Below are 26,455 nucleotides of genomic sequence, written 5' to 3'. Positions count from 1 at the left end.
CCTTTGAGATTGACCAATCAGAACACAGCTGACCAAATCGCGAAAGTGGACATTCGCACATACCTTTTTAACGTTTTATCTCGAAAAGGTTCGTACCCGAACGATTCCGAATGCTATGTAGCGTACGCTCGCTTCCGGGGGATGCACACGGCGTACGTACAACCATGACAACGATGAGTAAACAGTCGTTGAAAATGGTGTTCTGGGCAATATTCAAGGATGTCATCTTGCGGAAATATTAGCTAATGGCAACCATGTCAATAGAAACCCCAAAGCGTTTATACTACAGGTCAAATAACTTTGTTATATGCGGATTTTTGTTTGTGGAGAGATCTGTGTCGGTGACCTGAATATTTTGAAAGTCCCTCCGATCCCTAAATAGTAGCCGTTGTCTGATTGATTAAATCTATTTAACGGTCACGCGTTTGATTGGACGGTCATTAGTCGTTCAAAGCTTACCTGACGCGACCTTCTACTAGGTTTTGTTAGACTCAGTGGTGGAATTTAACGAAATACACTGAGAATAAGTTTACTTAGAAGTTTGCATCCGTTCAGTTTATTCGGCAATTCTGAGATGTCAGAGTCTCCATCAGCAGTGCCAACAGCATTAAAAAGTATACGTCTGCGAAACCCACTGAAAAATGTATGAAGTAATGATTGAAACAACGGCCACCTGGTTCGGGTAAAGATTGCACGATATGTAATGAATTGGAGTCCTACATGCCATTGCTGAGCCGAAAATACATTCCTCAGTCCTCATCTACAAATCTGAAACAAACCATTAATTTTCCGGAAAGCGGTGACAAGAGTCGGAGACATGCCACCTTTAGTATTGGAAGCTAGTTTGTTTAACATGCATTCCACACACTGGAAGGATGAGTCACGGACACGGTGCCTACTTTGTTGCAGCTGTTGTCGAAGTATATCGTCGGTGTTGCTGCCGACGTTTGGTCGCTATTCTCATCCCTATTTTATGACGTGAAAGATACGGTGTGCAATACTGCACAAGGATTGATGTTGAATACCGGTGGTACCAGCAGTCACCCTGCATCACCCCTTTACATCTCCCTTCCCACCCCTAACAGTCACCCTGCATCACCCCTTTACATCTCCCTTCCCACCCCTAACACATCATTTCATAACGTGACACCTAACTGTAGATACGTTTTTTCCCAAATAATCCGTTTATTTCTATCTTTTAATCCGAAATATACTGTTCGAGCTCTCACACAGCAAACGAATGGCCGTCCGTGTCGATGTTGTATCCTAGATGGTGGATCTAAAAACAACGGACGTCCATGGTCAGGAATGTCCAGAATCGAATCTAGGTCGTCAACATTGCCGGGTAACGCTTTAACATACTGCGTCTGTGGATGCTGAGACAAGATCTTTGAGGTTTGTTTGCGATCTGTAAATATTCCTGCCCAGAGCAGAAAATCCAGTGATTGTCACCATGACCATCAATCTGCACAAATAGGAAATGATGACGTGCATCTACCACCCATTTCCGCCCCGTTACAAGTCATCTAGGGCTGAAAACTTCACATATCCCGTTACGTTATGTGGACTAAGCCAACCGTCGTGTATGTATTTCGCTGTACTTAATGTTCCCATTTCTGTGTTCCGATTCCTGTTGCCCTAATGCGAGAACTGACAGCACGTTATTTGTAATGTAAGACCATGCTGTTTACCATATTTATAAAGCTTCGTGTCTGTACGCATGATATAAGCATAAACAACCAGCTCAAATATATTCCGTATTAATATAACAGTTATAGCGACATTTTCATTTACCTGAATGAAATATTCCTGATTGTTACAGCAACTTATATCCGTATATGTTTACAACCATAGCTAGCACAGCCAACAGGGGAGAAGTCCGGGTTTGAGTGAAGTTAGTGAGTGAGTGAGTTTAGTTTCACGTCGCACTCAGCAATATTCCACCTTTATGGCGGTGGTCTGTAAGTAATCGAGTCTGGACCAGACAATCCAGCGATCAACAACATGAGCATCGATCTGTGCAATTGGGAACCGATGACATGTGTCAACCAAGTCAGCGAGCCTGGCCACCCCGTCCCGTTAGTCGCCTCTTACGACAAGCATAATCGCTTCTTCTGGCAAGCATGGGTTGCTGAGGGTCTAATTTACCCCGGGACCTTCAGTCTTTACAGTAACAATGGGTTCTATCGAAAGTGTAATTGTGTCTCCTCTATGTCCTGTTATAATAACATTGCAAGCTGTTGCTTGTTTTGGAAAGACTTAACGTGGAGACCGGTACTGTTGTACAAAACAACCTTATCGCTAAGACTAGCTTAAGTCTGTGTTAAGATATGGGTCACTTTACCGCTAAGATCACTTTGAACAACAGCGCCCGGGAGGACAACCGTTTCATTTAAGTCACTATATAATATAGTTTTATCATTTTACGTTTGTATTTTAACCACCAGCCGTCGGTTCAAGAAAATACAGGTAGTAAATGAGGTAACTGACACGAAGACTTGAGGATACTTCAGCTCAGTGTACAAGGCTGAAAATAGATGGTCAATATTCATGTCAATACATCAAAGAATCTTTGAAGTGGGGCCATTGGTCACTTCACTGACTGTTTCATTGATCCAACAAACATTTCAAGAATTTACACGCTGTATGGGACACATCACCTTTGATTTTTCACTTTGAAAGGCAGTTCTGTTAAAACACTGAAGAAAGATGAGGTAAACATGACGCACATGATGAGGACCTGGGGGTCGTCCGCCGGTTGGTTACGGTCTGCTAAGTCCGGAATCTACAACCTATTCCTGACATGTCCATTGGCAACTGAAACGTGTTAAGTGCCCTTTTGTTCCAACTGTACTCACCTTCCCTCCGTCCCAACCACGACAATTATCTTGGTAGACTGAGCATCTCCCTGCTAATAGGAGGCATGCTTGATGCGCACGCAGCCACGAGAACCAGTTAACGATGGTAGCAAACGTGCGGTCACAGGACTCGATTTATAGTGTAACAATACTGTGTTAATAGACAGCTTAGTTAAAAAGTTGTTTATTTCATGCAGTATGGACCATACACTGACCACAGTAATACTGATGATATTGTTGTCGTAGTTGGGGTTGAGTTTCTGTATGATTTTCCATCACCATGTAAACTAAAAAATAAGACATTGTGACGTCGCAGTTTGTTGGCAATCGCTAACCTGAAGGTGAGTACTGCCCATTCGTTCCAATCAACGCAAAAATAACAGCTAGACTGACATGAAAGGTCAGAGAATGATGTATAAAACATACCCCCCTTGATTCCCAGGATCTCTTACGTAACGACGTGATATGATTATTGTTTTAAATTTCATGTTTCAATAGGATCGGCTTTAAAACAGAGCAATACTAACTCAATTTAATTGACAGATATTCTTTAAAGTCGATATCTTTCATGCTTGTTTCCAATTTAAACGAATTCATCCATCATTGCCAGCTCACATTCCTTTGTGCATGGGATGATAATGTGCCGCAGGGGAATAGTATACGCTCATAATGTTTTACGTGTATGACAACCTGATGCATCAATCACGAATCAAGTTCACACAATTTGAGAGACGAAGTTTAATTGTGTGTTAAGACAGGATCGAGGGAAAATAAGCAAGCAGAAGTTCGCCTAGCTGGTGAGTTGGTAGATGTTGTTAGTTGTGCCGGCGAGTGAGTGTGTGGTTGTTAGTTGAGCTGGTGAGTGAGTGAGTGGGTAGATGTTTCTTGAACTGCTGGGTGAATGGTTGTCGTTTGGAAGTTGTTAGGTTGGTGAGTAATAGGTTGTTGTTAGTTGAGCTGGTGGGTGAGTGGGGAAATGCTGTTTGTCGAACTGTTGAGTGAGTGGTTGTTATTTGTCGAGTTGGTGAGTGAGTGGATAGAGTGTTTGTCGAGTTGTTGGACGAGGTGGTAAACGTTTTTCACATAGCAAGATCGATCTGCGACCAACTCAAGGGGATATCGCGAACTGTCACAACATGCAACGCGAATTAATAGCAAACCGAATGCTTACACTACCAGTGATGAATACACGCAAATATTTACTCTGAACATATACAATCAGCATATGGTCCAGTTGTATATACCTGTTGTATACCTGGGTACAGTCCAATTGTATATACCTGCTGTATACCTGGGTACAGTTCAATTGTATATACCTGTTGTATACCTGGATACAATCCAATTGTATATACCTGCTGTATACCTGGGTACAGTCCAATTGTATGTACCTGCTGTATACCTGGGGACAGTCCAATTGTATATACCTGCTGTATACCTGGGTACAGTCCAATTGTATATACCTGCTGTATACCTGGGGACAGTCCAATTGTATATACCTGTTGTATACTTGGATACAGTCCAATTGTATATACCTGTTGTATACCTGGGTACAGTCCAATTGTATATACCTGTTGTATACCTGGGTACAGTCCAATTGTATATACCTGTTGTAAACCTGAGTACAGTCCAATTGTATATACCTGCTGTATACCTGAGTACAGTCCAATTGTATATACCTGATGTATACCTGAGTACAGTCCAATTGTATATACCTACTGTATACCTGGATACAGTCCAATTGTATATACCTGCTGTATACCTGGGGACAGTCCAATTGTATATACCTACTGTATACCTGGGAACAGTCCAATTGTATATACCTGTTGTATACCTGGGTACAGTCCAATTGTATATACCTGATGTATACTTGGGTACAGTCCAATTGTATATACCTGTTGTATACCTGGGTACAGTCCAATTGTATATACCTGCTGTATACCTGAGTACAGTCCAATTGTATATACCTGTTGTAAACCAGGTGTGCAGCATATACCTGTATAATGATGCACTGTTTACCCAGTCATAATGAAAATATATTAAATATTTTAATACACAACATAGCTGCATGGACAGAGAAACTCAACATTGCGTTGCTTTGTCACAATTACACAACGTATGGAAACAAGCGACTGGACGAAATCTTTTGTCGACATGACAAATGTCTATTATTCAATGGTCAATCGAACCTGAAACATTCGTCTCCAGTATCCGTTACCTACTAATTTCTCACCATTCGGAATGTCCTTGAACGTAATGAGATGATGGGAACGCTGGAAGGGCACGAAGTAGTCATGGAATGGCCTGATTTGCAACGGTAAGCCAGATCACAACAACATGTCCATGTCAGTTTCGGCAGCTGACTAGCCAAGGCTGATATTATCAATACAACGACTCAGCTGTCCCGAATGACTTGCTAGTTTTCAATGGCAGTTTCCTTCCGGGTTGTACCAGGTCAAGGTCAGTGTAATCAAGGTGTTAGTAAGTTGTTGATTGGGATGTGGATGTTGCCGCTCGAGAAAAAGACAAATATTATGGTTGACAACTTCATCTTTATTGTATGTCACAAACAATACAGAAGAAGTTGTTATTCATAGTATTTGCATTTTACAGGATGTGCGTTTAATGATCTTCGTAGAACGCCGAACACGTCCTTGTGTAATGCGAGTAAATGAAAGCACGTAGTTTAATTAAAGGGAAACTGAACCCAGTTGGTAGTCCCGGCACATTTGTTTCAAATCCAGCATATTCCCTGTTTATCTGTCACCCAATGCATGTTTTGTACATGAGTCGTGCAGTTAATGACTACCATATCTGAACAGCAACAATGTTGGAGTTTAGTTTTAGACACTGAATCTGGTTTGATTCTATCGAAATAGATAATTTTGACACTGATGAGCATTTAGTACCCATGCCTGCCTATTTCCTTGTCTAAATTATCGCTGGAGCAAGTTGTCTACAAATAAAATTGTATTTATGGTGGAGTGCACATCCGGTGACTGTTCATTATGAGAGAGCATTGTCAAACTCAGTAGAGGGAGTCCAGGGCCTCCTTTCACAAAGCACCAAGGTGATCGTAAGTCACTAAGTAACCTTAGTGCACTTAGTGGAATGAGAGTTAAGGTTAACTTTATTAAATGTTCTTTGAAGTGAAAGCCCCGAACCCCGAATAGCTTAGTCTCCTGTAGTCTTGATTATGGCTCCGATGTCATTCATTCAGCTACCAAATTGTTCCTCGTCAGTGGCTGATTTTGGCATTTCCGAATACGACGTCCCAGTTATTCCATTGGTGTCAAAGACAGATCTTGAAGAGATGGAACTTGCCTTCGCCACCTAAGTCATGAAAGGTCGATAGGCATGAATACGGAGTCGTCTGGTCACAGTCTGTCTGGTGACTGGATGTCCAATGCTGTTGACGCCTGATGACGTCACAGTGACGTATCGGCTCCTCAAGCGCAACTACCAACAACATGCCGGTTTTCAACTTCGGTAGAGCCCTTCAGTCTATCACTCTTTGACCTGTTTGCACTACTGCCAGACTGTCGTAGATGTGTGGCAAGTCTTCCGATGATGGATTTGCAGCATCCCATGGTCGTAGCCACATGCTCTTGCGTATCTTCAATCTGTAACATACCGATTGCTCTCTCCCTCTGGCCTGGTGTTAAAGAGGCATGTTCCTGGTTGTCAATACTGATGTCAGAGAATAAACCTACTTAGCTTGTATACCCTCATTTGGTACTGCTAACTTTGCGTACAGATTCCGTGTTATTCGAGTAAATTTGGGTTTTTTCACAACATACGAAATGAAAGTGCAAATGTTCATTGGAAATAGACATTAAGTGTTCGAGATACGTGTTTTTGCCTATTTCAAAGAGACGGACAATTTTATTTATTTGGTGGCGTTTCTTTCGTCCGCTAGTTTTAGTAACCGTAGAGGGAAACTGAATCCGTATTTGAATGATTCTTCTTGTCCATTGCCTAATGTCATAGACCCTTCTTAGCAGCGAATAACAGTATGGAATGGGCGTGTGGTGATTTATGTATGGGCTGCATAAACATCTGTCCAGGAGGTTCATAAAAACAAACCAGTGCTGACCTCGCAGTGCAGAGTGAAATATCTACATTTTCCGGAAATGACTAGTTGGTAAACATTTGACGACCTATATGGCACTGTCCATGTCGACGTACATACGTGCAGGTTACCACAGCAACCGATATGCTTGTCTTTGCAGATAAAGGTCTGTATCTCGTATTTGGGAATAATCAACTCTGGATGTGACAGATACAGATGAATTAGTTCCTCAATGTATCCTCAAGGGCAACTTGTTTCCTTCGAGATCCATTATTCACCATGGCAGTCAAGACAATTGGCGATTTTCTTGTTTCTGCCAGGAAGAAAATTTTACAAGATATTTCAGCTAGGAATTATGTTGAAAAACAGTTCAAACTCACCTTTCGAAAGAAACTAATGCGAAAAAAATCTGAAAATCTTCTGGGAAAGATCGGTAGGCGACCTCTCAGCCCTAAGCCAGGATGACCTAGAGTCTGCAGGGAAATATAATGTGTTGGCTTATTATATTATACGTTTCATTTAAACTGTCATACGACCAGTTTGAATTATTGCTTACTTGCTGAGATAAAACGTTTGTAATAGCCTCTTCACTGTTCAGAATTTGTGGACAAGAGCCAATTATATTTATATTTCTTTCTAACAAATTTATCTAAATTACCCGAATGTCATGATTCAATATAGGCGACGTTTTTACACTTTATGGCAGTTGCGGTAATCGTTCAACGATAAGGACTGATACGAAATGGATTAATAATTAACTTCATGCCCCGGAGATTTGGCATAGTAATTAAATTTAACCATCGTTTCAACCATTGTGAAATACATCTAATGATTTTTGTCACTATAGCGGCTATGACTGCATCAGAACTTCCGCCATCTTGAAAAAGGACATTGACAGCAAGATAAAAACGATTTTCCCCATACTTGAACAAGCACGAACAATCCAGAAACCTCGTTTATCTGTTAAGTTGTTCAAGTGACCGGAAAGTGACGCCCAGAAGAAACGATCACGTCCTTGAATGTTTTTCAAGAACAACGATTAATGTTAAACTTTTGTTGCAGGGGAGACAGTCCATATACGCTATTACTAGCTACCAGTTTGGTGCTGTAACCATCTTTAACGTTCAAATCTCCCAAAATGTCCCTCACCACTTTACACACACTAACACATATACACGTTTGTCAAATTCATAGCTAGTTGGTAACTTTAGGAGTGGTGGTCAAATGAAATGGAAAATGGAATTTAAGATTTAGCAGTTATTTGACAAAGGAGGATTCCCTCCGTGTTAAATTCGCCCCATATTTCACAAACGTATCTATTTCCCTGAAACCAACTACACCTCTGACACGTCTTTCTTGTTACGCTGCATTTCATCACGCAGGTTTTTTGGCTGCAGACAATTTACATACATCACGGTGACGGATTACCAAGATGAAAAACGCGAACTGAAGAGGCTAGATGTAGCGTCATTAAGGAAATGGTCGTCCATTTAGACGGAACGCAGTTTACGATTTCAAGGTGAAATGGGCAACTTAGTACACCCTTCTTTAAATAGAAGAATAACAGTTTTACAGCTCTCGCGATGGTCCCATTTGTATCAAATGCATGTCCTTTTAAAATACGAAATGTTAGGCTGGTTTTTTGGGGGGTTTTTTTTGGGGGGAATATACGGATGCAAGGGTATAAGAGGTTATGCCGAAGTGTTTTGACGTGTGCGTTGGATATTCAGAAGGATGAGAATCGATTCCGTTACCTTTTATTGGAGATGAGACTCTTATATTCACTAGATGTATCGTACCGTTATTCCAAACCGTGATAGATAAAAACCGGATATATCCTCAAAGAATCTATAAAGTTCACTTCACCTAAATGTCGGCAACTATGTTGCTGTTGTTGGTACGATTGTTATAGCCGTATATCGCTAAACGAGTGCTCGTTATGCACTGTTTGGAAGAGAATATCGCTTGACTTGCTCGGCACAGATTAGATGATTGGTTCAGAACAGCTGGTTGGGTATCAAGTACGGATTCCGTATGTGGACCAACACTGTTTGGTTTGACATAATAGGTTTTGGGTTTTACCTTTCAATTTAATATTGCTTGACCATTGTGGCAATGCCGAAAATGTTTCTTGAGTTAATACGTAGTGACACCTGGAAGGATTTCCCTTATATTCAATAGTGTCAAATCAGTACAAACTCTAAATCCACGTCTTTGCCCTATATTGTCAGCAAACGGGCCGATATCGCTAATGATGTCGTCAGGAAAAGACCACAAGGGTGTCTCTGTCACCTAGCAGTTGCTGGGAAATGCATGGCTCTATTCAAAGATTATGTATCATGAGGATATGAGACGGTCATAAGTATGGAGAATGAAGTATAAAACAAAACTCTACAGCACTGTTATTTCGTGGATGTCTATACCATCCATCGGGTGCTGACTGGTCCATAACACCCAGCGAGGTTTCAACTACACACGCTGACGAAAGGATGGTGGGTTTATAACACCAGACTGCTACTTCTTGGTCCTCCTATATAAACTGTATCCTGAAGACTGCAACAGGCGCCAGCAAAGATCCTCCAGGGCATTTACGTTTCAACTATTCCAAATATTAAATAAAACATGCGTTTTCAAACAACTTGCAATCACAAAATGAAACAGTTTAATGCTCTGCATCTGGTCTCACTCTTGAAATGAGTATACCCAGAGGAACAGTCCGATACGGTCATGATCATTATCGGGGATGTAACATTTCAAAGAGCGAGTATTTAAGCTTAAAGAGGAAGATCTTTCTTTGCCAGTAAGAAGATTAGCAGTGGTGCACTTGAGGTAATGTCATTAACAAAGCGATAAAGACCCCAAAGAAGGAAAGTTTGAAAGGAGAGTTATTTTGGACCAAATCCACAGTCCAAACACGTCTTTCACAAGTTCGACGCCGATTGACAGTAGCGAAAATAATGTGTCGATGCTGCCTAAACTATCGTTTGGCATCCTACAGGTGAATGTAAATTCATGAATGAGAAACTAATGGGTGCGCATTTTATGTGCTCAGTGTTAGCATTTGCTGTGGTGTATGAAGTCATCAAGGCCAGGGGACCCACTCTATAAGACATGCCTCAAAGCTAGGGACTTGTGATCAATATTCTTTAACAAGTCCATTATTTCGGACCCTTGAGCTCTAAGCCAATAACATCGGGATGTGTTTCAAATATAAACCTCTGTATCTAATTCAGGCTCATATGAGGTCAAGGAATCTGGGATCTAATCAGATTTTACTATCAAATTCAGAACGAATTCTAAAGAAATTAGAAGGTTTGTGCTTAACAATAACATGCTGGTGATTACAGTTTCCAACGGGAATGATGCAGACTGTGTCTGCCCAGAGGATAAACTCGGCAAATGGAAAACTGATATGCATGAAAATAATGTGTATTCAGATAAAATAACGACATTAACTGTAACAGAGCTATAAGAACTGTATTTTTGGTGTGTTATACAGCACTAGATGTCCTCGAATTCATGATGAAAATTCAAACAATGATTGTGCTGTCCAGGAACGTTTTAAACTGTCTTTAGATGGCCTTGTCACGCTTTAAAACTTTCTTTCCAACTTTTCATGAATGTTATTTATGGGTGCTCGAGAAAATATTTAATGTGAAGCTATTATTGGTGATGGACAGGAGTTCCCATTTCCGTGGGGAGTACCTACGCTGCTTTATGTGCACACTTAATGCTTTCTTAATGTTGTCACTCCACATTGTATGTGATTTCCATTTGTTTTCTGTATCCAGTTGATGTTCATTGATAATGCTTTTGAAATTGTCATAATACTTGGAAATAGGTTGGGACAAATTATGTTTGGTCCTCCGTGGGTGTCTCCGCCATGCCCATACAACGTGTCAACCGGATGTCCGTCGTGTTCCTACAAGGTGTCTACATGACGTCCGTCATGTTGTTACAATGTGTCCACCGGTTGTCCGTCGTCTTTCTCCAAGGAATCCACTGGGAGTCTGTCATGCTCTAACGATGTGTGCACCGGATCTCCGTCGTATTTCTATAACGTGTCCAATGGAAATCCGTCGTTATCTTACGATGTGTCCATCGGATCTCCGTTGTCTTTTCACAAGGCGTCCACCGGATCTTCTTTGGGTTTCCACAAGGAGTCCACTGGAATTCCGCCATGTCCTTACGATGTGTCCGATTATCTCCGTCGTGTTCCTACTAGGCGTCTACTGAAAGGTCATCATGTTCTTACAATGTGCCCCCAGGAATTTCTGTCTTGTCTCAACAAGTAGTCCCCTGTGTCTCTACCGTGTCTCCATAAAGTGTCTACAGGGACCCTCCAACAAGTGTCTATCATTGTTTGTTACTGTCAAGTGGCTACATGACGTTTGTTGTATCTCTCTGTAGAGACTTACATCGCTCTCTAGTGTGACAACCAGTATAAGACTCTAGTGCTAACAAACTTGATTGTACTGGGAACAGACCTGTTATTCAGACTATCAGATCTGATAATAATACACATTAATTTAGGTAACTTCTGCATGAACAGACAAATAGAACTTGGGACAACAACTGCTGACACAACACAGCAGTCCCTGCCAGTATCCCTCCAATCACACACTCAGTCGTCTCGCTACAGGACAGTAAACCAGGTTACACCGAAAGACAGCGACAAGCGAGCCAGACACTCTGACCCTACAAAGATTAGGTCAATCACTAGGTTTAATTGCTGTAAATTGCATCTGACAGACGTTTCTGTGGTGTGAAGTCAATTAAAGCAACTCGCCGGACCGAGGTCGTTGGAATAACTGCATTTGACATTTATTTTGTTAAAACCATTTAGTATTTTCAAAGACACTTAATGTAACATTGTATCGGTGCTTATGTGAACAATGTGATGTTAGTTCGTAGTTTCTGTGATGCTTGCATTAAGCGTCACACCTTTAGCTACCGTTAGCAAAAACCTGGTGTCATCAGTGATCTGTCCATATAATCCACATCACTATATTTCCTTTTTTGGTAGTTGTAATATATTAAAGTGAGTGAGTTTAGTTTTACGCCACTTTTAGCAATATTCCAGGAGTGTCATGGCGAGGAAAACCAGAAATTAACTTCACACATTCTGCGAATGACGGAACTGACCCCAGGTCTTCAGCATGACGTGCGAACAACTAGGCTACCCGACCGCTCCGTTATATACTAGTATCAGATATAATCACACTGTAAACCCACAGAGAACACATGGCTACAAGAGTCTTCATTTCGTCTCCAAATCACAGACGTACACCTTTCGATGTACGGAGCAATTGTTTACGTTCCATATATTGCAAGTGTTCTCTGTTTGGACGCTCTCTGTCTCGAGGGTTCAATTATCTATTTCAGGCAGGTCGTAAGGGATAGTAGGTATATTATAGCATCGATGGGAAGCTTAAGTGAGTGCACAGGCTGAAATGTTGTCGAACGTGTGTGATAGTCTGCCTTTAAAATTTGACGCATGAGCGACAAGAATCATTTCCGATACTAGTGATTAATGTGAATTGTACCATACGTTCCCCTAGTAGTAGTTCCATGTGAGCAATAGGGCTAAGTCCTGTTTGAGAGAGATTAATAAACACTGTCATGATGTCAATCACCGATTTATTCGATCAATTACAAAACCTCGGCATACAGCTGAACTATTGCTGAATGCGGCTTGGAACAAACACACGAACACACACTTACTCATGATGTCGTCGGAAGTGTGCATTCGTCTCAGCTTTACCAGCGATTTCCTCCAGATGTGCAAAGGGATTTGGCGGTTCTATTTACCGATGTCCATGGACGTCTACAACCTAACTGAGACAAGGTTCGCCGTGCACGATGATGACACAAAATGACATCTGGCCAAATCTATGTAAAAAAACATCTCATCCACTCACATGATGATAAAGAAAATGAAAGCTCCAAGTCTTTAAGGTATATGTACTTGATATGATATACTGCCACGTGGAGAAGATTAGTTTAGCAGAGCAGAGTGACGGAAATACTGATCATATCATAATGTGTGATACATTTTCTCTTTTTCAGTGATAAGCTTTTTATGTTTAATTCATAACAATATCAATGCTCTGTTTGTATACTGATTTTATCATTCATCTGGTGAATAACGCATGACACAGATTATCTGTGTAGATAGTGTGGATGTGACGTAAGATAGATCCGGGTAGTTACATGTGAAGCTGACTCGGAATAGCACTGCTATAACAATCATATTTTCAGCTATATCACTTAATCCATGCGATAAACCAGGCATGATCACAATGCATTAAGAAAACCGCGGGAGTAATATGTTCGGTGATCCCATTACAAAACCTCCGCTGCATCTTGTATAAGAGGCAGCTGAGGTAATAGAGCATTAACAAGATAAGAACAGTGATGACACTTTCTTGTCAAGAAATACATTCCTGCCATTTGAACTTAAGAAACAAAGATCCGCACATGTTAGGCAACATCAAACAAATGGGCAGCATGAAAAAGGGGTTGGTTTCCATCAAAGAGATTGGCAACTTCTTACAGGCGGGCAACATCAAACAGTTGGTAAACATCAACCAAGTGGACAGCATCAAACAGAGGGGCAACATCAAACACGTAGGCAACATCAGACAGTTGGTAAACATCAAACAGGTGAACATCAAACAGATGGACAACAGCAAACACTTAGACAACATCAAACAAGTGGGACATATCAAATAGGTGGACATCAAACAGATGAACAACACCAAACAGATGGGGAACATCAAACACGTAGACAATATCAAACATGTGGGTAACATCAAACAGTTGTTATATGAAACAGATGGGCAACGTCAAACAGAGGGGCAACATCGAACACGTGTGCAGCATCAAACAGTTGGTAAACATCAATCAAGTAGACAATACCAAACAGGTAGGCAGCATCAAACGAGTGGGCAGCATCAAACATGTGGTCAGCATCAAACAGGTAGACACCATCAAACAGGTGGGTAACATAAACCAAATGGGTAACATCGAACAGTTGGGGAAAATCAGGCAGGTAGACAGCATCAAACATGTGGGCAACATCAAACAGTTGGGAAACATCAAACAGGTAGACAGCAACAAAAACAGGTACATAGCATTATGCGTTGAAAGATGCTTTAAAATCAGAGTTTGCCCTGAAAACCTTAAAATCGTGCATACATATTGACAGCATTGGTTGACCTCGACTATATGGATACTAAAAGACATTCATTTCCCGATTTCAGTACGTCGTATGACTACGTTGTCCTTCAAGCAGAGCGTTAATGAATTGATAACAGTTATCGCTTCATGCAATTGGCTTACTTGGGTCGCTGTCTTCATCAACTGATGAACGTCGACAATACAACGTCCGTTCTAATATATTGACAGACCTCACCTTGATGAAGACTACCAAGTCGGCTGTAATTAACTGAATTGTTCCCAAAGAAATTATGAAGGCACCACATGTGATCAGCAGAGCGTGTTCTAAATGAATGACTAGCACAGATCTATATACAGTGTTTTTGCTTTCGGAAGTACGAAAGTTAATATGACAAGGAGTGTTTTTCTTAATGCGTTTACCTCCTTGTAAAAAACACATACTCTCACTCTAGCCTTTCGGCCCCACCCCTTCGTGTAATGCAATAGTTTAATAGGGAGCCAGTCTAGGCCCAAACTCCTTCTGAATCTCCGAGCTCACTGGGGCTAATTCAGTATGTACAGAGTTCTATATTCCTGTTACAATTTCTCATTTTCAGAGGCTTACGCTATATATAATACTGACCCGTGAAGGTCCCGGGGTAGAATAGGCCTTCAGCACCCCGTGCTTGCCATGGCCACTATGCTTGTCGTAAGAGGCGACTAACGGGATCGAATGGTCAGGCTCGCTGACTTGGTTGATACATGTCATCGTTTCCCATTTGCGCAGATCGATGCTCATGTGTTGGTCACTGTTGGTCACTGGATTGTGTGGTCCAGATTCGATTATTTACAGACCGCCGCCATATGGCTGGAATTTTGCTGAGTGTGGCGTAAAACTAAACTCACTCACTCACGTTTATAATACTATACTATAGTATAGATATCCAGTTAATTCAACTGCTCACGGGCGCTTTCTTTTCCCCTCGATCACTGGATGTCCACCACAACGCCAAATAGTATTTTCAATCTCAACTCCCTAGGGACCCTAGAACTCTTGCAGCCTACCAGGCGCACAGAGTTAATGTGACTTCCCCATCCTTACGAGGCACCCATTCAGAGCTGGGTGGACTTGGACAGATAGTCTCAGAACTTTGTCCATGTTTACTGCACGTTGCTGTACCCGTAACTAGGTGTTTACAGGTATTCGTGTGGCCACCATCTGGTCATCTACCACAGGATTCGTGGGTTCTTTTAAGTGCACAGGGTTATGTACTGCACAGTGGGGGTTGTTACAACACTGAAAGAGTCTGCACACAAAGTTGACTCCAAGGTTTTTCACACCCGGTGATTCAAACATACCCCTCATATTCTTCTTTTTTTAAGACCATACCTATATTTCTGAATCTCTGCCACATTACAAAAAACTGTTGCTAAATCCAATATTGAATGTGTGTAACCCATTCATGGCATTATTTTCCATATGTTTGATTGTTTGTTAGGATTGTTTGTTGCATGTGTATGGGCTGGGGCTATTCAAGATAAAGGTGTAGCTGCAAGAGTTTGAACCTGATGTGTACAAGTTCCCGTGACCTTGACATTGTTGACATTGACGAACATGTCAACTGGGTATACACTATGCCTATTAAAGCAATAAATACGAATTGTCATGAAGGAGATGTTACTTGCGTTATGATGACAATACTCACTCATCATTCTTTAAAAAGCAACGAAAGATGTCTTTATAATAGAATTATGCATTTAGGAGCTTTCTATAATGTGATGTGATTTGTGCCCAATAGTATCCTCGACATATTTGTTATCGTTGATGTTATGTAAAGCACGCAGCTGTTACAAAGTAACAACTTTTGTTTACTTGTAATAATTGTTCATGCATATAGTACCAACCAAAGGTATATATGATCTTCAAATGATATTGCTGGATTGGAAAAAGTGTCGCTTTGGAAAAATTACTCTTAATTTGTAAAGTTCAACTCTTTCTTCTCATCCAATGCCCTTTCTATTAAAATTGACTTTACCAAACTAGCCATGATCATATATATAATATCATTGTCCATAATTTTAAATCATGATCTGGGCATTCCAAAACTACTATTTCGATGAAATGTTGTCAATCATCCAGCTAGCGGTTAAATATTGTCATAACTGACATGACATGTTGCACCTTAAAAGGGCCCCTGCACGGTAGCTGATGACAACCGTCTATAAATCAAAGCTAAATCATTCCAGATTGTGACAAATCACATCCCATACGGACGCCAGAAGTGCACCACATCTTCACCATTTTGGGGGCCTGCCTTCTGGGCCATTTTAATAATTGGCAATGCATATTATCATACGCTCATCCACACAGCTACTAATCACGAATCCATTTGTTATAAATAGACGTCAGCAAGGCTCCTATGACTACAGGTTTTGATCAACAATGGGCATGGATATGAACACAGATGGAAAGGATATTGCCACGATTATATTCCGAAGAGTATAATAATATTTCTTAACGTTACGGGAGCATAAATAAAGACGTGAAAGCGTTCTTGTTATATGTTAACCCACGGAAAACACTGAAGTCGGGGTTTTCAAAGAACCAAACACTCTAAAGTACTTTAATGTTACCATAATATTTTATGTAAGAGGCTTAAAGAGAATGTCTTGATTTCTCCAGAGAAACCAGACTCAGTTGCCTTTTGGGGATAACTTTATTAAGGGTTATTAATACTTAAATCAAATGTTTGTCTACAAGCAAGCATAATTACCAATGCTTTGTAAAAATATACCACCGTGCCAATAAATAACAAGCTTGTGGATATGGATCAACTCTCCCTGCACAGACACATTACAAGTGTGTTAAAATATATTGATCTCAGTAATTGTTACGAAAGATGTCCACATGTTTCGAAGTAAATCATAAATAGCTCATAAATATGATATTGTTTTTCTTTAGAGGATCTGAGGACTCTATAATTTAAGAATAACATTTATGAAGACTAATGAAAATATACTATTACTCCAACAGTCACTGTCAGCTTCTGTACTCTTGATTCGTATGAACGTTAATTGCGTTGGCAAATGTACGTGACGGTATTTATTAAACTGAACCTTTAGAGTGTATACAAAAGAAGAGTGGCACTGATGAATGGTTTTGAAAAAGTGCGACTCCGGTGACGTGTTCAAGGGTTTTTCAAATTACTCCATAAAAAATTATAATAATCAATAAACACCTTCCCTTGCTATTTGTCCCAGAAAGGGACAAAGGGTCGTTTCAAGTGTAAGATCCATTGATCTCAAAGTGTCAAATGTGCAATGACATAACTGTACGTGGAAGATGTTACTGGCTCCTGTGGCAGAGACAATGTAGGCCATGGTTGTCTGGAAAGTTAATCCACCATACGTAGTTTCACTGCTAAAGACGAACATGGCCAACTTTCTGAAACTTCTGACTTATGCCAATGCACATGTTTCAGTCAGACCTTGTAGCCCCTGATCTACCAATGTAAGTAGACCGCTGTGATAAATATGGCAAACTTAGCATGGTACCAATTATGGATAAGAGTTAGTGTGTCGTCTTTCATCGTCCCTTTGTACTACATTTTCCAAGTATCCGAGTCATAGACATTTACCGGACATGATATTGAAGACAGGGGCTTACCATGTCTAAGACACGCAACCCTACGCGGCAAAATGTGGTGCCTGAGACGACGAGGCCGTCCTGTGAGGCCGAGAATGAGGACAAGCAATGCTATCATTAGAACCACGGTACTACAAGGGATGGTGTAACAGCCATGGTTTAGCATTAGAACAATACTGCCCTTCATCAGGGCCCATATCACGTCCTTACACCTCAACAAGCAGCATGCGTTGACAGTAATGTGACTGGTGTGGTAGTAATGGCCATACCGACATGCTTCAGGAACAATACTGCAAAGAGAAACGAGGAGTCTTTGATGAATGGACCACCTTAGCGCTCTGTCACAGAGACGGGGCGATGGGGTACCCAAGTGGTTAAAGCTTTCACTCGTCACGTCGAAGTCCCAGGTTCGATTTCCCACATTGATGTAGTGTCCAAAGCTCATTTCTAGGGGTCCCCCGTCGTGATATTGCTGGGACCTTGCTAAATGTGGCGTAAACCCGTACTCACTCACTCACTCACTCACTCACTCTGTCAAGGGAGAAAAATCTTCACATGACATTCTGGCGTGTTTTGACTATAACGTGGTTTTTGAAACCTACATGTAGACGCTAGCAGGATCATAACTTAAAATGACTGGTAGGTTCTCCACAATGTGTGTTGATTGTTAATGTTGCTATGTCTCCGATTTGGATTGGTATATGAGAGAACTAAGCGAGTTGAGACAACGTTGAGATGGATAATACACTACTTAACCAATGTAATTTCACAGCACATTTGTTTCAGCTTATGAATGTTCTGCTTATAAAACCCTACCTTTCAGCTCATGAGCGGGTTAAATGTAATCAATGTTAGGTTTTGGAGTTGGGGTCTTAAAATATCACAGTAAAATCTATTTCGTTCAGCGTCCGTTGTCACATAACACTTCCCCAATTACACACTCCACGGAGGACCATGATTGTCCGGGAGATGGTGGAATATTCAAACTGATTGAATAAAGGCTTCCTCTGATCTTTATCCGAGCTTCCAAACGGTGGCTGACCTGTATATAACCAGTTATTGATAAGGTAAACCAGTGGTTGAGATGATCAACGTCCACTGCAGTAGCTGAGTCAAACTCTCCGAACCATTTTATTTGTCTCTTGAGACAAACATGAGTCCCTGGAGAAACCATCTAACCTAGAAAGAAATCAGAGGTTTGGGTCGAAACACATTTGCTCGGTGCCTCTTTAAAAGAAGGTAATGTATGTCTTGAAGGGATGATTTTGATCGATTAATGCTAAAAGAGGCTTAAAACCACAGTCCACTACTATAAAATCCCAGCAGCAAACAAATCGTGCACACAAACTTTGAGATAAGACGACAGGTCAGACAAATATGTACACGTTCATTTAGCTAGCCTTGATATCTTGAGACACGATTAAGTCTGACATGTTGTAATTGTTGGCGTTTAAGAAGTCGCAAACTAGCAATGATTCAGCTGTAGTTGTGGCATTCGTCTGTCTGTCTCCTTAAAGAAGGATTACTGTGTAAATAGAAGCAGCTTTCACTATTACCAGTGTTCTATGTATAGACATAGTAATTGGATTGGTAGCGATCGACATACTGTGTGTGTCTGTATGCCTCAGAGGCCTTAGACATATTGTGAACTGGTGACACGTACTGTACAGGCAATGGAGTCATCAGAGGGAAGATTCGGTTGTCTTAGATTCAGAGTCATTATGGAATTCCAAGAAAAGTTGGTCTTTGGTTCTAAAGCACGATTGTAACCGTTTGTGAGCCTTTGTCGTAATGTCATTGATGAAATATCCTCCTCCTATAAGGTAACCTTTCACAGGCTTTCGTCTCTACAGAGGCGTTGTGATTGCATTTAGAAAAGGATTCGGGCCACATTGATAGTATTCATCAACCACGGATGACCTTATGTTGTTGGATGCCGTTTGACACAGATAACCAATAACGTGGTCGATGTTATCAAGACAATCAGGAACATCCATGAACACTGACGATCACTGATGGCCACAAAGTCATCTTCGATGACCTTATATATACATGAATCTAACTTATGGCATGGATAACGTATCACGAAAATCTCCATTCAGCAAGAGTCTCATGAGATAAATAAATACTCACTTCCCGACAGCACTGTTTCCGAGTGCTGGTAAGGACTGAGTGCGCTTCAACGCTGCTTTGAACACGTTTTTGAAATATACGTCTAAATCCCAAAGTGGTACTAGTCTTGACGTTCAAAGACAAAGCATCTCAATCATGGTAGATATAATATTCGGGTCCATGATCCTCAGATCCTTGTAGGCCCAAAAGACGCAACTTTTGACAGCAATTAGCGGCGATATTCGATGCCTGGGCCACCAGTGGGAGCGGAAACTGTTACTTTCTTCTGCAAAGAGCCAACATTTGCCCTCAATACAGTTAAGCTAAGCTTACAATCAACAGGAGGGAATGAAATTACGTCTTTAGCTACATGACACCGGAAGTCACCCCTATTAAATAGTGTATCAGGTGCTTGAGAGAAAAGTATAAAAAGAGAAACCATTAGAGACTACTGTCATGTGAAAAACGAAACTGTAAAGCTTGTATTAGACTCGGATATTAGATAAATTTCATTCATTTATTCATTGTTCTATGTAGAGGGCACAGATAGATACATGTACCTCATATACATGCATGAATATGAAACGAGAAATATCTAAAAATGCAAGCACAACAACACAAGATAAAAACTTGGAGAGAGTATTGGGGCAGTATGACTGTAGCATCGGTCTGCCAATCGTTAAGCCCCTAATTATAATGCTGACTGTATTAGATTATGATAACGGTACTGAGTAACCAAGATCGTTCATCACTTTAATGAACTATTTTCAAGGGGAAACTTGAAAATTTGTGGCTAAATTATAAAATTATAGAGTCCACTGGTCTGGTTCAACCCTAGAAACGAGGACGGGTCTGTTGTCGTCAAATGTGTGTACATAAGTGATCTTGGTATATAATAAACTTCGGAATTGTAAAATAGCGGGAAAAGATTAATCGTGTTATTTCAGACTCTAAAGGTGCAGGAAACCACTTCCTTTGTTGTGAACATTTACATATATGAATGCAGTTAAAAGGTTTGGGCTTTCAGGCGCCGTTTGTGTTATTTTCGTAGTTCTTGTGTTTAAATGTCGATCCGAACTGACTCCAGTCCATATAATACTACCTTCCCGATCTCAGACAAACTGCAGATACAGCAACGGATCTAGAATTACACGTTACGCCCCCTTAAATAAACTGCAGGCGCCATCTGTTGTTGCCAGCAATGATACACTTAAATGAAAGTTGCTAAACACTTCAGTCAACGAAGTTTTAGGTTTGTTCAGAAATTTCATTGGAAATAGGATATACATAGATATATAATGAAACATTTTCCCTCAAAGCGGAATCATGAGAACAGAATTTCAATAAGAGGACACCTTGTCTCGGAATTCCTAATGTTTGTTGATTTGCTGCCATATATATACTTCAAAACATGTAGGGAATCATACGTTACAACGTTGTGACGTTTTAACGATTAGGAATAACTATAAGTGTTGACGACTAACTTCCTGTAGCTTGCTCAGCTTGATCTGTGCTGCTGTACACATGCGTGTCCCGGTAGGTCAGTTTGCACAAAACGCAGGTGAAGTTAACATCATTAAATAGGGAGCAGAGAATGTTAAACGGATGCCTTATCTCAACTGTTCGGACATGTTGACGATCAACTGACAAAGGTGCACCCCTTCACAATAACAGATCCAACCACTTGTGACATGGTAACGAAATGCATTTGTATTCATTTGACCAGGTCAAGCCAAACAAGCTAGTAGGCCAAAATGTTTGCATCTGTAAAAACCCACACTGCACAACACCGCATGCAGAAGCACTGCACAAGGTGTGTTATTCGTGGTGTTTACACTTTTAAAGATCCATGTTATCTTTGCTGACGTTTCTGTATGAGGAGTGCGTATGGTTTTAGCAATACTCCAGCAATATCACGACAAGGATACCAGAAATGAGCTTGAAACATTCCATCCATGAAGGGAATCGAACCCGGAGCATGACGAACGAACGCTTTAACCACCCCGTTTATTGCGTCTAAGAGTGGTTTATCCGAAAACAGGTTCAAAATCGAGTTCAAACGGCAAATCAACAACTTAAATCATTTAACTGGACTAGATATGGGTCAGAAGCCTAGTAATCGTCTGCATCCACTTTATGCACCTGCTCGACGTTCAAGTATGATGATGTCCTTTTCAAATCACCATATTCCCAACAGACATCAGTGGTGTGCACACAGTCGAAAATGGGGAATCGTTGGTGATGAAGTGGAAATATTGCATATTTGTCTCTGTTTACTTTGTACTTCCTATAAACATGAGAGGTCGTGCTAGCCGACGACGAGGTGAATGTCAAGCAACCGTCAACCTGAGACCTCATGAAAAATTCGGAAATAGGGGTAATCGTCGGTGATTAACTGTCAACATTGCAAATTAGTCCCTGCTCCCTTCCTAAACACGAGTGGTCTTGTCAGATGACATCGAAGTGCACGTCAACGTGAGACTTCAAGACAGATTGTGCAACAGATCGGTTATAGTTTGGGCTGTCACACCTTTGTGCATGGATGGTTCACACCTGTTTCTGTACATCATACTGGCACACTGTGCTGGAAGGTGTGTGGAACGTCGTTGTGTATGTCAGAACTCCATGAACACCAGGTGTCAATGCTCACCCGTTCGGGCCCATTATCACTCAACTGAAAGCCATGCTTCGTGGACAAATTATATGCGTCAAAACCATTCTCGGGTTTCCATCGAAACATATCAGTTGGCTTTAAAGGCTAACTCGCAGTGGAAATTGTATGAATGGACCATGGCGAAAATGATAGCCTGTCTGCCATATCGCCATAAAGAGATTCACATGTCTCGTGTCTTGAATGAAAGTTTGACAAATCGTACTACTGATTGAAAAATAGCAAGTTGATCAAATTTCCAATCTTACCTGCATAGTCCTTGGAGGTTCTTGGCCTCAATTGTCATACTGCATTAACGGTCGTAACAAGTTCATTAATATCATACAGCTCTTTCTAGAAACTCGCATCCCTTAACAATATGGCAATTCTGAGTTATCTCCCTGTATGACCTACTTTGGTAGAGCACATTTGATCAAATCGCTCTCGGGGGAGATTCTCTATAACAAGAGCAAATTCTGTGATGACAAAGGAACATCTTGTCCAAATTCTATGACAAGTGCGACACAATGAGAAATCGTTTAACATGAAATACCAATACATTGTTGTCCTCCTTGCCTACAGACCAAAATGGCCGTTGTGTTTGGATAAGGCTTCTTGAAGGATCAAAGATGCTCTCTAGAACAATTCCTACTGAATATGTCCTGTATGAAATGGTCAGTATATACACTGAGGCCAGACTACTTCCAGAGTCATTGGTATTAGGTCGGAAGATATTGCTTCCAGTAAGCCCTGTGGCTTCTGTAGAATAATGACACCGGCATAAACAGATGGTCTGAGATGGAAGTAAAGATTGGAGGCCCCTGGAATAGCATCAGTCTGCTTGTTACTTGGCATTCAATAAAACGCAGAATTAGCATAGACACATTTCCTGGTCACCGACTTTGTAAAGATTATACCAGCGTAATGGAAGAATATGTACTCTTATGACATGAGGACGATATGAAGACTTCCTTGTCATGAGCTCTGCTAAACTGGCAGTGTTAATACCGGGACCTCATGTAATGGCGGACCATGAGAAACAATTACATGATTCACATTTAGACACGTTAACGTAGGACACAAAAGACATTATTTCGTCTTTGTATGTCGAGAGAATCGAGGAGTCCTATTAGGTCATTGTCGTAGTTAGATAAACTGACTGAGCTCTTGAGACGACAGCCGATACTTGACACAAGACGTCTAATGGACTCTTGCCATCCTGGATGTCATATCTGTGACTGACATGTCAGTCAGTGAATGCGGTGTGCTGAATATTGGTCGGAAATGTCAATAGGTACATGGCAGAGACAGGCCACGTCAGCATTTAATCATAGCAAGGCTATAGCATCATCTGTCAACAGATATAGAGCCAGGATGCGCTGTTAATCGGCCAATCCATGAGTATATCCATACGACATTGGCATTACGACGATGGTGCTCCTTTGATCAGATATATCCCAATACCGCCCATATGTACTACCATCAATACATGTATCAGCCACACATTGCAATTAGCCACACGTGCAGCTGTTTCTTGTAAGAGGCGGATGGTCAGACTCGCTGACTTGGTTGACACAGGCCATTACATCCCAGTTGCGTAGATCGATGCGCATCTTGTTGATCACTGGATCGTCTGGTCCAGACTCAATAATTTACAGACCTACGCCATGTAGCTTGAGCATTACTAGTTGTGGCATCAAACTAAAATCACTCTCTTTCACTAAGAGCATTGCCGTGTGGTCTACGAGGTAAAACGTGGTTTGACATTGCGTTCAAGGAAATAGTTTTCGTGCGTCCACGTTTGTTTCTGTCAGTCTGTTGGTGTGCATGTGTCTCATAATCCGAAATAATTTTTCATAGCTTTAATAGGAATAATCTGGGCATTATAACTCTGGGCCGAATAGTCCCTAAGGCTGAGCGTCAGCGTAACAATTAATGTCAACTTTAAAGTGTTTTTGTTTTTGTTTTTGTTTTGTTGTTGTTGTTGTTGTTGTTGTTGTTTTGTTTTGTTTTTTTGGGGGGGTGGGGGTTTTTTGGGGTTTTTTTTTTGTTTGTTTATTCGGACAGCTGATCTGGTCAGCAAGCTGACCAGTACAGCCATCAATCTGGCCATGCCAGCAGAATGATCAGAACCATGGAAAGCCATAATGAAGCATTTCTAGCTTTAAGATATAGGTCGGGGTAGTTTGGCAAGCAACATCATATCAAGCCACCATCGACTTGTGCCAATTACTGCATCTCTCTAAGAACTATTGCCCCCAAAACCTTTATCCAAGCAAAACAACGTACCATGATCATTTTTTCAACAGCTCAATGTTCTGTGAGTCTTTGAATTGCAAATCGTCGTATGCCTCGTGCAACTGGAGACCGACCCTACGGCAAGTGCCATGGACACACAGATGCAGTCAACTCAGTTCTCAAAGTTTCACTGGCGTATGACGGATAAAATCAAAATATTGCACATTACGCCAAGGCTTGCAAGACGATACAGGACCAGATTAGCATCAACGAGGTCATGATGTATTATCAGAGGAATAGGAATCTAGTTTACTGTACCCGTACACTAACCCAATGTCACTCAGCCTCTTTCCTCAAAACCTACATGCCTACACAAGTAAACAGGATATGTCTATGTTACAGAGGAAGGACAACTTTACAGGCGATCAGGGGCGGTGGGGTAGCCTTGAGGTCAAAGAGTTCGCCAGTCACGTCTAAGATTTGGGTCCGATTTCACACAATGTGTGAAGGCCATTTCTGGCTTCTCTAGTCGTGATATTGCTGGAATATTGCTAAAAGCGGCGTAAAACTGAATCCTATCACCCAAATCACCCACACAGTTATAGAGGATCGCAAATTAAGGTATGAATTGGCATGTTAATAATTGCATTATATATTTTTTGTCATACATGTACGGAATAAGGTCATGGTGCAGGCGGACGTATGAAAACGAAAATCTGACATCGCAATGCATATGTTCATCTGCCTGGCTACATGTGTTCTCTACCATTATTGGAGTACCGGGAAGCCTTTCAAAATATTACTCAAGAAGTTTCTCTCGCCAGAGGGCGCTATTAACACTGACACACATCAGTGTCACAGAAACATCTAGGTTTTGTTCCTTTCTGCAGCTGCATCTAATTATACCTTCTAAGCACTCATGGACCGCTCACGATATCGGTGTCAGCACCTCTGAGCTCAAAGAATATATATCTCAGCTTGGAGACAGCAATTTTCATAAAAAGTGTACGTCTGAAGGGCTATATTTAGGAGAACTGGATATGGATGTGAGAAACAGCTCACGAGGCTCTTTGAAATTTTATATTTCAACAGAATATTTTTTAAAAAAACGTATTGTGGTCCAAACTGAACTTGTTCTGAGCTTTTCTCTAGATGTACGTATCTTGCCTTTGTCCCAATACCACGTACAATACATGTCTTCTTCTCATCCTATACCATGGCCATGACAACATGTGTTTCGTTTTCGTCCAAATACCACGACACACACTGGATGTCCTGTCCTATGAAATAATTGTTACCATGTATGTTAGATGTCTTCCCAAAATTCCCTCTATTATCACGACTGTGTGCTATTGTGAGCATCTGTGTGTGTGCGTGTGAGCGTCCGCGACTACGTGCGTGTGTGCGTGTGTGCACGTCCATGTGTTAGGTTCTCTGAACATGAATGTCCCAATCCTTGTTTTATCTATGATAATAAAACCAAGCGCCAGGCAGGATAAAAGCAAATTTAACACCTCTCTACAGGCCCCCTGTTCAAATGCCCCATCAAACAGACCACACGACAATCTAGCTGTCATTGAAACAAGGACTTCGCGCTTTGTTTACTGATGTTATTTCATGATATCAATCCACAGATGTTTGAGTACATAGGGATTAACGCCGATAAAATCCGTGTTCGCAATATTGAATAATATCTTTGGCAGACACGCATTATTCGGTTC

At 41.1% G+C, this 26,455-nt stretch overlaps 2 protein-coding genes across 2 annotated transcripts in view; both read left to right on the top strand.

Annotated features, from left to right (window-relative positions):
• Positions 1-26,455, top strand: part of LOC137265805 (QRFP-like peptide receptor) — a 56,968-nt gene that overhangs the window by 7,686 nt on the left and 22,827 nt on the right. The window lies entirely within an intron of this gene.
• Positions 13,408-25,211, top strand: LOC137266278 (uncharacterized protein PF3D7_1120600-like). The gene is made up of 3 exons (XM_067801768.1): positions 13,408-13,644; positions 13,766-13,927; positions 25,137-25,211. Exons 1-3 carry the CDS (start codon positions 13,408-13,410, stop codon positions 25,209-25,211), a joined length of 474 nt encoding a protein of 157 aa, XP_067657869.1.

The sequence above is a fragment of the Haliotis asinina genome, chromosome 15, assembly GCF_037392515.1.
Source record: "Haliotis asinina isolate JCU_RB_2024 chromosome 15, JCU_Hal_asi_v2, whole genome shotgun sequence".
NCBI classification, from domain to species: domain Eukaryota; kingdom Metazoa; phylum Mollusca; class Gastropoda; order Lepetellida; family Haliotidae; genus Haliotis; species Haliotis asinina.
The sequence above is the reverse complement of the archived record's forward strand: the minus strand, read 5'-3'. Positions and strand labels throughout refer to the sequence as shown.

Excerpts from the sequence above, each read along its gene's own strand:
- LOC137266278 (XM_067801768.1), top strand. The coding sequence starts at position 13,408 with ATGTTAGGCAACATCAAACAAATGGGCAGCATGAAAAAGGGGTTGGTT. Across the intron at positions 13,645-13,765 it reads ACTTAGACAACATCAAACAA|ATGGGCAACGTCAAACAGAG; the intron begins GTGGGACATATC and ends TATATGAAACAG. Across the intron at positions 13,928-25,136 it reads AGGTAGACACCATCAAACAG|AGGAAGGACAACTTTACAGG; the intron begins GTGGGTAACATA and ends TCTATGTTACAG.